Raw genomic sequence first — 12639 nt, forward strand, 5'->3', positions numbered from 1 at the left:
ACTATATTTGCTAGGACTTCCTAATCATATATGAATTTTCATCTCAAACATCTTTACTGGCTTTTTGTGCCTGTATGTCATACTGGGATTCTTTGGGTTCTTGTTTGTTTTGTTTTTAAAAAGAGCATCTTTGAGTTATAAGATAAACTCTAGAAATGGTGTGGAAGTAAGTTGTATATTTCATTGATCATTGTCATTGCCTCTCATTATCTGGTTGATTTTATCTTTTTCCACCTTTTAATTGAGTCTCCACAAGTCCTGGTGGGTCAGGCACTATCATCTTTAATTGGCAGGTGAAGTACTGAGGAGCCAGGGATGGTGACTTGTTCATGTCCCTCTGTTTGACAATATAGGAGTTCCAACCATTATAGAAGTCATTCTGTGGACTTCCCTTAATGAAAGCCCTGAAGTTCAGTGAAGGAAGCCCAGGCTTTGGACTCAGGTAGGCAATCTTTCTAATTTTAATTAAATGTTTTTATTGCAGTGAAATTCACATAACATAAAATAAACCATTTAAAAGTAGACAATTCAGTGGCATTTAGTATACACAAAATGTTGTGTAACAATCATTTCTATCTAACTTCCCCCAAATTTACATTTCTTGTAGGAAATCTATCTCGTTAAATGGATACTCCCCATTGGCCCCCCACCCAGCCCCTGGCAACCTCCAGTCTGCTTTCTGCCTCTATGGCTTTACGTATGAAGTCCATATAAGTAGAATCATACAATATGTGAACTTCGGTGCCTAGCTTCTTTCACACAGCATAATGTTTTTGAGGTTCATCCGTGTTATAGTATGTATCAGTACTTCATTCATTTTTATGGATGAAAAATATTCCATTGCATATGTGCACCAATATCTGTTTATCCATTCATCCGTTGGTGAACATATGGACTATTTCCACAGCAATGTTCTGTATAACTAGGAGAAGAATTGCTGGGTTATATGGTAATTCTAGGTTTAATGTTTTGAGAAACCATCAAGCTGTTTTCCACAGTGGCTGAGCCATTTTATATTCCTACCAGCAATATATGAGGGTCCCAATTTTTTTCACATTCTTGCCAACACTTGTTATTTTCTGTTTTTTTTGTCTTGTTTTTTAATTATAGCCATCCAAGTGTGTATGAAGTAATATCGCATTGTGGTTTTGATTTGCAGTTCCCTATTGACTAATAATTCAAGCATCTTTTCATGTACTTGTGGCCATTTGTGTATCTTCTTTGAAGAAGTGTCTATTTAAGCTCCTTGCCCATTTTTTGGGTGGGTTGTTTGTCTTTTTATTGTTGAGTTGTAAGAGTTCTATATATTCCAAATACTAGACCTTATTAGATGTATGATATGCAATATTTTCTCCCATTCTGTAGCTTGTCTTTTCACTATCTTCATTTTGTCTTTTGATGTACAAAAGTGTTTTTTTTTATTTTATTTAGTTTTTATTTTTTAGAGAGGGGAAGGAAAGGAGAGAGGGAGAGAAACATCAATATATGGTTGTGTCTTGCACATCCCCTACTGGGGACCGGGCCCACAACCCAGGCATGTGCCCTGACTAGGAATTGAACCAGCAACTCTTTGGTTTGCAGGCCCGAGCTCAGTCCACTGAGCTACACCAACCAGGGCTGCACAAAAGTTTTAAATTTGACAAAGTCCTGTTTTTTCCTTTTGTTGCTTGTGGTTTTGGTGTCACATCCAAGAATCTGTTGCCAAATCCAATGTCACAGAGATTACCCCTGTATTTCCTTCTTCTAAGTGTTTATGGTTTGTTAGCTCTTGTTTTTAGAAAGTTGATCCATTTTGAGTTTTGGGTTTGTTTTTTTTTTTGTATATGGTACGAGATAGGGGTCGTCGAACTTCATCTAACTATGGATATCCTGTTGTCTTTGCACCATTTGCTGAAGAGATTATTCTTTCCTTAATGAGCGGTCTTGGGATTCTTACCAAAATTCAGTTGGCCATAGATTTAGGGAAGGCAGGTACCCCTGACTGAGAACTTTAGCAAATCACTTGATTTTGAACTTTTATTCTCTCACCTGTAAGGTGGGGGAAATGACCTCTTCCTATCAAGATGTCAGGATAAAATGAGGTCACATGTAGAGAGTGTGAGGTGATACGACCCAGCGCATAGTAGCTTCCCTGGTGAATGTCATTTCTCTCCTTACTGCAAGAAAGAGGGCAGGGTAAGCAGTATGACACTCGTCACCTCCGTTTCTTCTCCTTCCTCATGTCTCTAGATCACAGAAGACCCTAGACACACAGAAATGTCCATTTTTGACATTTTCACAATGGTGCAGAGAGAGAACATGTTAGGGTGAAAAGGGACTTAGCTAGAAATTCAGGCAAGCAAAGCAAGTACTGGCAGTCTTTAATAATTCAATTAGCATTCAATAAACATTTATCTAGTGCTGACTTTGTGCCAGAATCTGTTCTAGGTTATGAAGTTACAAAGACAAAAAGCTGCCTCTACTTTTTGAGAGCTGTCAGTCCAGAAGGAGAGACAAACTGTTAAATAGGTAGTTATAAAATGGTATGAGAAGTTCTGAGATAGAATGAAGCAGAGATTGCTGTGAGAGTGTGTAGGAAGAAAATAATTCTGGCCAGTGGATTCAGGGAAAGCTTCTGTGAAAAAGCGACACTTGAGCTAGGTATTAAATGATTCATAGGGAAGGATGAAGGTGGATGAGAGGGAAAAGTGTTAGTACAGGAAATGTCATATACAAAGCTCTGAAGGCATAAATGTATGTTCTGGCTTCTAGGAGATGCAAAAAATATTCCAGGTCGCTTGGAACCTGGGCTTGAGCTAAGCGGAAGGGTGAGAAAATGATTTGAGTTTATTTAGATGACTACTGGGATCATTGGCTTAAATAGGGAAGTGAATTCATAGTCAGATCTATGCTTTAGAGATTCACAGGGAGACCAGGATGGAAACTGAATGATAGTAAGATGAGGCTGGTGGTGGGAAAAGGGTGAGGCTGGAGGTGGGAAGAAGAGTTGGGAAGAAATGTAGTAGAGAGGATAAAAGAGGGGCTCTCAGTAAGTGGATTTATGGCAAATCAGATATGGGAGTGTGGGAGAGCAGGGGCCCTGGATGATTCTCAGATTTCTGACCTGGGGGACTTGACCCTGGGGCCATTCACCCAGGTAGAGACATTGGGATGGGGAGCAAAGTCGGAGAAGAAAGCGTGATGTTTGCTCTTGCAGGTGGATCCAGATGGAGATATCCCGTAGACAGGCTAGACTGTGTGTGGGACTGGAGGGCAAAGGACAGCTGGAGCTAGAACATGGCATGTAAAAAAGCACACATTATTGCCTGGTCTGCTAAAGGGAGGGGTGGGTTTTATTTGTTTTGCTTTGTTTTGTTCTTGACAATTGAAATATTAATGGGTTTTATTTTAATACCAAAAGTTTAAAGAAAAATATAGCTTATAATCCTACTACTTAAATGACCCCTGTTGAAAGGGAGGGAGGATAATATATATGGTCAAAAAATACACACAGTTCAGAAAAGTATAAAATGAAAAGTGCAGGCTTCCCCAGGTCCTCTATTCCCTTAACCCCTGTTAACACTTTCTTGTGTTTCCTTCTAGGAAAACAAAATGCATATACCCACTGGATTCTGTATATACCTGAAGGGTCCTGTGATATACAGTGCTTAAGAAGTTCATTTTATTGAGCAGGTTAACTTTCTCATTGCTTTGCCAGGCTTCACAAACCCAATGGTCCTGGTGGGGCAGGTCTGGGTACCATTCACTGGGGGAAGACAGGACCTCCATGTCCCTAGCTCGGATATGGGGGCTGGCTCAGGGTAGGTGCCCAGTAAAGAATAACTGAATGAGCTGTTGCTGCATCTTTGAAACTCGGAGGCCTTCACCTACAGTTCCGGTTGGTTAAGTGACTTATTCAGCAAATGTTTTCAGAATCCTGTGTCCAGTGCTGTGAGCATATGGCAAGGAAGGAACGGCAGAGGACTCAGCTTCTGGGCTCACTGAAGGGTAGAATTGGAAAGGCCAATGATCTTCTACCTTCTCATTTTTTGAAGGGAAAATGAGGTCCAAGCCGAGGTTATGATTTGCCTAAAGCCACATTGAATGATTCATAGGAAGGAGTATGAAGATGGGCAAGAAAGAAAAGTGTCAGCGTAAGAAACATCATATACAAAGCTCTGAGGTGTATGAGCCAGCACTGGAACTTCAGAAGTGTGGAGGGGAGAGGGAGGAGCACCTGGTGACATGTGGGGGGGTGGTTTGGTAAGCCACCTGCTTCTTTCTACTTCTTCCCCTCCTGCCATAAAAGTAGCAACCATCTCCAACTCTAAATCCCCAAACAGAGGCAAGGTCTTTCAGATGCCCTATGCAGGCAGGTCTTGGCCTTTGGCCTGTGTATGGACGGGGTTGATTGATATCTTGTACCTATTAGGGGAATTGTGGTTGGTAGAGAAGAAGAGCACTGGACGGGGAGTCTGGAGGCCTGAATTTCAGCACCGGCTCTGCCACACCTGTCATACCGCTGTGTGCCAGTCACACCCTCTATCTTCTGCATGTGGGGTGGGTCTAACTCGATCTCCAGGTCCTTCCTATTATTATTGCTCTCTAAGGTAAGATGCTATGTTAATTAATTATAGGAAATCAGATTTTAGGATTCTGTGATTCTAAAATCCTGGTTTTTGAGGACTCTGGGGATGCTGTTTAAGGTATACTATTCTGCAGAATCCTGTGTTGTGAGACCTGTCCATATATATTTTTCAATTTGAGACCAGGGCCAAACAGACAGACCCCTTCCTTCCAAGAGCGTGAAGCCAGACAGGAGCTTAGAGCCCTACCAAGTCACTAGCAAAGAGTGCAGAGGAGGCATGCCAGGATGAAATGCAGGGACCATCTCAGAGACCTCGCCCCATCCTCCAGTAACCTTGGCAGATACGCTGGGTCTGGATGAACAACCCTGTTTTGCACAGGAGGAAACTGAGGCTCAGAGAAGGGAACTGAGCCACTGCTTCCAGTCGCCCTGAAGCCTTGTTCTTTGTCCAGTGTTCTTTCCACAGATTGAGCAGGGCTCACAGAGACACTGCTGTCTGTGAGGGGAGCCCAGAATGCAGGGGAACCGGGCTTCAGGCTCAGGGGGAACTTAAATGAGTGGGTCTCAACCCCCAGGGCTGTAAGCCTCTCCACCCCCAGGGCTGTAAGCCTCTCCTAGGACCTTGCTAAAATTCTAGGCGCTGGGGCCCCACCCCCAGACAGTTTCGCAGATTCTATTTTCTAGTCGGGATCCCGGATTCTGTTTTTGCTTGTTTACCCTTTTTCCTTGGAGTTTGAGACCCTCTACCCAGGGCTTTTTCTGGTGAGAAACACCACAAAAACAGAAACGTAAGAAGTGATCTAAGAGCTCTAGGTTCCGGTCTCAATTTTGCTTCTAACTCGCTGTGAAATCTGTGCGAGCTCCTAAGTGAGTAGGCTGGGTTTTGCAAGAAAACTTTTAAAGAGCTTTTACATCTATTACCTCCCCGTTAGGTTTCAACCTTCCCATTTGAGAAGAAAACTGGCGACAGAAGGGTCCTGCCCCAGCCACTGGGAAAGACGGAGGCACAACCGGGCTGAGCAGGTTCACCTGATGCTTTCTCCACCGCCCAGGCCAGGCCAGTCCCAACGACAGCGTAGACTCTGTCACCAGTGGCGCCGCCCCACTGGCCTGGCCCACTCTCTGGCGGCAGGGCGGCGGGCAGAGTTGGGCTCTGGTTGCTAAGGCCTGTCAAACGCTCTGCAGAGCCCCGCCCAGGCCCCTCCCAAGCAAAGAGACCCCGCCCTCGAGGCACGATTGGTCTCAGCGGGGCAGCCTCAATGAGACAGTGGCCATAATGGCTGTCGGGCAGACCTTAGTCCCGCCCCCCCCCACCCCCGGGTGCCGCCCCGCAGGACGCTGTGCTGCTGCTGCGGCTGCTGCGGCTGCGGGGGTTGCGGCGCCAGTAGAGGCGCGGCGAGCCGTGATCCCCACGAGCTGCTGTGGCTGGTGCTAGGTGAGAGGAGGCGCAACCGGTGACGCGGGGAGGGGGCAAACGCCTGGGCCAGAGATCCGGCGGCTGCTGTCCCAGCTACACTCAAATCTGAAGAGCTTTGGGGGTGGCGCGGGTAGCACCAAAGGGGAAAGGAGAGTTTGGGGGTTCCCGGGCCCTCGATCCAGGAGGCTCTGTGGAGGGAGACCCAGAGCGCGTGTGTGGAGTGTGAGACAGTGTGGCTGCTAGTGTTGCTCAGTGTCTGAGAGGATGAATGAGAGAGTAGTTTGTGTGATAGTTGTGTCACCGAATGTGCAGTTGCAGGGGTGTGTGGTGTGCGTGCATGGGCGCTACTGACTTTGTGCGAGTTTGTGAGAGCGAGGGGGCTCAGTTCTCGGCTGCGCGTAGGAGTGTGAGAATCTCGGTGTGCCTGTGATGGGTTTGCCTCACGGGAGTGAGCTCCCATCCTCGGACTCCCATTCGGATACCCAACTTTGGGATTTCCCAGTCTTGGGTGGTGGTAGGTGAATATCGGAGGGTCTGCACCTGGGACCCGTGAGTGCGCAGTACGCGTTCCCTGCGCACAGCCTGGTCGCGGAAAGCCCTGGGGCCAGAGCCCTGCCCTAGGAATCCTCCTTGCCGTCGGCCAGTCTCACCAGGTGCCACACAGGCGCTCTCCCTTCTCCAGGCCTCTGTTTCCCCAGTTGTCTTAGGAGGGCTGGCCTCTGTGGGGGCGTATTTGGTGTGAGGTGTAGGGGCTTCGGGGAATAATCTGTGGCGGCTGCCCGTTGGGACGCTCTGCTTGCCAGGGAGGAAAGTGCGAGCCGCTCCTGTGTAGGATCAGGTGGGTTTGTCAGGTTAGGCGAAGTGTGTCGAGCTAGCCCATTTTACAGGGAGGAATAAACCAAGGGGTGGTGGTGATCTGCCCAGACCTCGGCCCCAGGACGAGAAAGGAGCTGCTCCTCCCATTCTAATGCTCTGTGCTGTCTTCTCTCCCCAGGAGCCCGACGTGACCCCTACCTGTGCGCCCCACTCCAACGCCATGCACTGCGAGGTGGCCGAAGCGCACTCAGACAAGAGGCCGAAGGAGGCTCCCGGTGCTCCTGGTCCCGGCCGTGGGCCCGCAGGCCTCGGCGCGCATATGGCCTTTCGGGTCACTGTGAGCGGTGGTGGCTGCGGGGATGTGGATCGCCGTGACCTGCTGCCCCGGCCGGTGCCACCCCCTCGAGCTCACGACCTCCTCCGGCCCCGGAGCCCCAGAGACTATGGTCCGTCCAAGGCTGCCGCGGGAAAGGGTAAGTCTGGCCCTGCCAACGTGCGGGGCAGCGAATGTGGACAGATGAGTGCCGAGAGATTTGGTTGCCTGGCGTCGCCACCTCTGCCTGTGTAGGAATCCGCCTGAGACCTTGGTGGAACTTTCTCCGAGGTCGTCAGTTTCTCTTCATTTGTTTGGAACTAGCTTGTCATTCTAAAGCGATGCCTGTTTAGGAAACGTCTAATTTAAACTCAGTAAGCCTATTTTGGGGAAGTGTATCTAGAAAGGTCAGATTATATAATTTTGCTTATTTTGTTTCTGATAAAAGTTGTGTGAAATTTGTCAAAATCTTATTATTGGGTTGAGTAGCCAGCCACTGGAGTGTCTGCCTCTCTGAGCTGGGTAAAGGCATTTTTTGAAGTGCTCCAATTTCCCTAAATAACAAAAACCAGAAGGGTCTTCAGCAAGACCCTTCCCCTCTTGGGAGCTCAGTTTCCCCATCTGTCGAGAAAGGAATTAATTATACCAGATGATTTCTGGATTCCTGATGGAAAATTTTATTAATCTATGATATAGCCTGAGTCAAGTTCTGACTTGAAGAACTGCTTTTCTGTACTTGAAGTTTCAGAAGCACAGTCTTTGGTAGAAAGCTCCTTTGGAATACTCTTCCTCTGCCCAGTGAGGCAGTGGGCGGAAGGTACAGGCCTCAGTACGGTTGAGGGGCTCCAAGTCAGCGATGATGGCAGGGTTCTCCTGAACATGTTTTCATCACAGTTAATTATTATTGAGCCATTATTTATAAGTTTCATGCTGACAGATAATTAACTAGAAATTGGGGAAATTGTTCAGGCATTGTGTCCCCGCTCCCCACCCACCCTGTTTCCCCTCTGGGAGAAAAAAACCAAGGCTTTGGGCTTTCATTATTTTGGCGTTTGAGGCCTCTTGGTTCTATTTCCAGAGGCTTCTCAAGGAAGACAAAAGCAGCTTGTTTTATCACGCCTTTAGCATCAGCTCCAACACTTAGAAGGGGTAGGCAGCTTACTTTTAGAGAGCTCCTTCTGGGTAAAAAATACCCAACTTCCCAATTCAGGGACTGGCAGGATAAAATAAATGTAAAGGTTTTTTTCCCCCCTTTTAATGAAAACACCTGACTTTGTAGGAGGGTGCTATTTCTTATTGTTTTAAATGTCAGTCTCTTTCCCAAGACACAGAGATCATATTTTAGAGGAAAGATATAGAAAACCACCTTTAGAGTATTATTGCTGGATCACACATATGAGGAGGCTCTCTTGTACTCTGAGAGAGAGACGGGAATGCTGTGCAGCCAGACGTGAGCAATGAATGCTTGCTGCTCTCAGCTCCCAGGCTTGCCCTCTTCATACACGGTCCTCCCTTACGCAGATATGCTCTTGCAATGTTTTGGGTTTAAAAAAAAATCGTAGTCGTCCTCTGAAGATGGAGTCTCCACAGACCTAGTGAATGCCTGTCAAACATAGCCTTTGTTCCAAGCTGTGGTTAGGGACCTTTCATCTAGATGCTTAGTGTACGATCTTCCACTTCCATTCCTCCAAACCCCAATTATTTTTATCCACACACTTTCCCCCAGTGTCTAAGATATATCTTTAAGTTAGAATTGTATTTGGAAAGGACAGAGAGGATAAAGAGTTGGGAGGAGGAACCTCTTTCGTTGTACCAGAAGATGATCTTTCTGGTTACGATTTTTCTAAGAGGCTTCTAAATGGTTTTCTTTAGAGCATTCGGCCAGGCTGGTGGGGTAGGATTTATCACACCCATTTGAAAGATGAAGAAACTGAGGCCTGAGGGTGGAGAAGTGTCTCGTATGTAAAAGGCTACCCAGTCGGTCTGGGTCAGGTTTTCTAGCCAACCCATTGCTCGTGGACTTGGGCTTGCAGAGGTTTCTAGAGGTTTCTGACCCGGTCTCTGTCGGTCTGGGCAACTTCTTCCTCATGAGTGGCCTGAGAGAAAACCAGAGCTTTGGTTCGAGTGCCGTAAGGAAACGGCATCTTGCTATTGCCCTTATTCCCACCAAAATATTCCCCAGACCATATAACCCTTTGAATATTTGGTGTTTAGCTTCAAATCTGAGGCTTATTGGAAACAGACAGATAGAAATACCAATTGAAAAATATTTATTGACTGTGCTAGAAGTTGTTAGACCCTGCCACGGATGATCTGTGGGACCTTGGAGGAAGTCATTTCACTCTCTGAGCCTTAGTTTCCTCATTTATAAATCTGCCGGGGAGATTTACTTTCAGAGACTGAGGAGAGCATTAGTGATACAGTGTAGAAGGCCTGCCTCAGCGCCTGATTATTTGGGGGATTTGTTCTTGTAATGTGTTAAATGTTCTCAATCTCTTTAAGATTTTTTTTTATTTATTGATTTTAGAGAGAGTGAGAGAGGAATGGAGGGAGAAAGAAACATCAATTTGTTGTGCCACTTATTGATGCATTCATTGGTTGATTCTTGTATGTGCCCTGACCAGGGATCAAACCCACAACCTTGGTGCATCGGGTCAACTTCTGTTTTTTTATTTTCATGAGAGATAATAATGTTTACCTCCCAGGGTAAATGAAATAATGGTTGTAAGAACACTTTATTAGAAAGGTAGAAGGTTTTTTTTTTTTTTTTAAAGTAATTCATGCAGGGCACCATGCTAGAGTCAGTGGTACTTGAGATAAAGGGGATAGGGCGAAAAGGGAGAATGGTTTGATTTTTAAAATGCTGAATGGGAAGAGCACTAATTGGTGTGCTAGCCCGGGGAAGCCAAGAGGAGCCAAGCTTCAGGTCTTTTGTGGCCACCGCTGCCCAGTGAGCGGAGAGAAGACAGTATTGCTTGGTCTGGAATCAGGTTTCAGATGATCTGCCTTCTGCCCATGGCAGACCCCAAGCCGAGGAAGGGAGCAAGGTCTTGAATGCTGGCAGTTTGTCCATAAATGTTGAGGTTCTCTGTGTTTCCAGATCTGGAGTCAGGAGGCACTGGGGATGGTGCAGCGTCATGGACTAACATTATCATCATTTACAGTAAGAATCACGATCTGTTTATGGCAGAGTCCCGTTTATCCAGATTCCAAACAGCTGGAAAGACCAAATTACCAGATGCTGTTTTTTTCTTTTTTACTATTAAACACCCGACACTCTGCTTTTGGAAGTCCTGACAAGGAAAGAAGGTAAACATCTGGGCTTTACGGAGGCGGTCGGCTTTGTGGTGATGGCCTGATGACTCTTGTTTCCCGTGCGTAGAGCTTTACAATGTTCAGTGTGTGTTCCCACACACTGTCTCGTCTGCCCTCAAGTCAGCTGTGCTCTGCCTACCTCGTGGGCTGTTTTGGGGGAGCAGATGTGGGAGCGCTTCTCAGGCTGTAGAGAGCTGGGCAAATACTGGCTCTCATTGCTGCAATTCCCATTTTATGGATGAAGACTTTAAGGTTCAAGGACGTGCTCAAAGCTATAGGCAGTAAGTGGCAGTTTTCAAGGTTGCCTATTTCCAATATGCGTTTTTGGTTCGACAGCTTGTACCTTCTACGTGTGTGTTGTCGGCCGAGAGCTGGTGTTCACCAGGGCCTCCTGGTCATTCCCAGAGAATTTAGAATATTTTTGCTTTTGGTATTTTTTCCTGTCTTGAATCTTTGCAAATTGGTAAGTTGTATCTATGCCATCATTAGGAAACATCTTAGTTTACCAGATGATTCTGTTTGTCTAGAGTTGCTGTTCTCAGACCAAACCAGATAGTAAACGCACTTTTTAATTCAGAGACTCGCTGGGCCCTTTTCACTGTGCAGAGACAGGACATGTCCTTGTAATAAAACGGCAGCTGATGATATGACAAATGTGAACTCTGCCATTAGTAACCAGCTGTCACTACATGGCTGTAAATGTCAAAAAGGAGTCAACTTTGCAACTTAAAAAAAAAAAGCTAGAACACACATGTTTTTGAAGGAAAACAAAAAAGGGAAACAATTGTAGGTGTGTGCATGGACCTCAGGGGCTGCTGGTGGCGAGCGGACGTGCTGGTTTGGTAGCGTTACTCGGTAGAGCTTCTTCGTCTGAATCAGAAGCCACGGCGATGTTCTGGGGAAGGCTCGGAGGGGCTAGCACACCCGGAACAGAAAGGTATGAGTTATTTTGAAAGCATTTACCCCCTCCGGCTCTGGTGGGCAATTTGCTTGCATTTCATCCATTTTAAAGTGCTGGTCCTGTGATCCGGAAATAATCAGATCCAAATTTTTTCTCAGTGCTTGAGATTTCAAATAAGGGGGAGAAAAACCTGCTGGCCAAATGTCAGGCTCAGCGAGACAAAGCGAAACATGTATGTGTGTGTACGCATGTGAGATAGCAACATGCTACGCCGACAGTCGTTAAGAGTTACATCTCAGACACATCTTTTATAGGCAAATGGTGGAAATGTAATTCCCAAAGATGCCCTAAGAATCTTGTTTGGCTACAATTTCTCTCCTCATCTTGCTGTCCCCACTCTAGAAGCTGAGACTTGGTGTGCGAAATGGGAAAGGGACTGTCCTATGTGATCCTAACTTCACTTGGGTTCAGTTGTTTCTGAGGTCTCAGAACCCTCTTAGCTGCAGAATCATATTGATAGACCGTGTCGCTCTGTCTGTGATTAAGAAACATACGTTTCTTTATACTTCGTGGTTTCTCCTCACACTTCTCCTGAAAAAAACGAAAACCCGCCCCATCTTTGAGTCATTCATCTCCCTGCGTTACATTTGCGTGAGAAGCTAAGTGAGCCAGCGCACTTATTTTTACAGTGCGTTAAAATCCCATTACAGGCATAAGTGCACAATGAATCATTTAAAAAAATATATTCTTATGTTCTTTGTTCTGAATGTTGCATAATTATCATCATTTTCTTTGGTTTTATTTTGTGGAGTTTGGCCAGCATCCGAGAAAAGGGGAGAAACTAAAGTTTGAAATAGGATTTGCCATCCCTTTTTGGGTAAGATTAGAGGAAAAAAAACAACAAGCAAATAAATACCAACTTTATTTGTAAGTTCACCAGTGACTCTTGCTAGCTGTGGCTTTTAAGTAGAGAGGGTAATTTCCCTTCTTTCTCTCCATTTTCTTGGAAAATAATTCCCTGTATTGAGGCCCATATGGTGGTCTTTCAACCATTTCACCTTATATATGTCATTATATTCAAAGTTAAATTATAGTGTGTGGCTTGCTAATTATTTTTCCTAATACAGATTTTAGTTACCATTAGTTCGTTAGTTCGGACCTAGAAAGTTGTGTTTTTTTCCTTTGGTAGGGGGTAGTTTATTTTTGTGTTTAAAGAAACAAAGAAACTTAGTGCAAGAGGGAGAAGAAATGAAACAAACTCTGCAATGGGCTTTGAAAAATCCAACGGCCTTATGCAGAGAGCACAGCTG

The 12639-nt window shown here is 45.6% G+C and overlaps 1 protein-coding gene across 2 annotated transcripts in view; it reads left to right on the plus strand.

Moving 5' to 3' along the window:
• The first annotated feature begins 382 nt into the window (after window positions 1–382).
• GLIS1 (GLIS family zinc finger 1) overlaps window positions 383–12639 on the plus strand; it is a 217904-nt gene continuing 205647 nt past the window's right edge. The window contains exons 1-2 of one of the 2 annotated variants that reach the window (XM_045857836.1): window positions 383–442; window positions 6979–7273. In XM_045857836.1, coding sequence (XP_045713792.1) covers window positions 7021–7273 — 253 coding nt within the window. In that variant the 5' untranslated portion in view covers window positions 383–442; window positions 6979–7020. Of the gene's footprint in view, window positions 443–5927; window positions 6003–6978; window positions 7274–12639 lie in introns of those variants that run through there. The other variant, XM_045857825.1, reaches the window with a different exon arrangement.

Source organism: Phyllostomus hastatus, unplaced genomic scaffold, assembly GCF_019186645.2.
Source record: "Phyllostomus hastatus isolate PE091 unplaced genomic scaffold, TTU_PhHast_1.1 phas_contig_147, whole genome shotgun sequence".
Classification (NCBI taxonomy): Eukaryota; Metazoa; Chordata; class Mammalia; order Chiroptera; family Phyllostomidae; genus Phyllostomus; species Phyllostomus hastatus.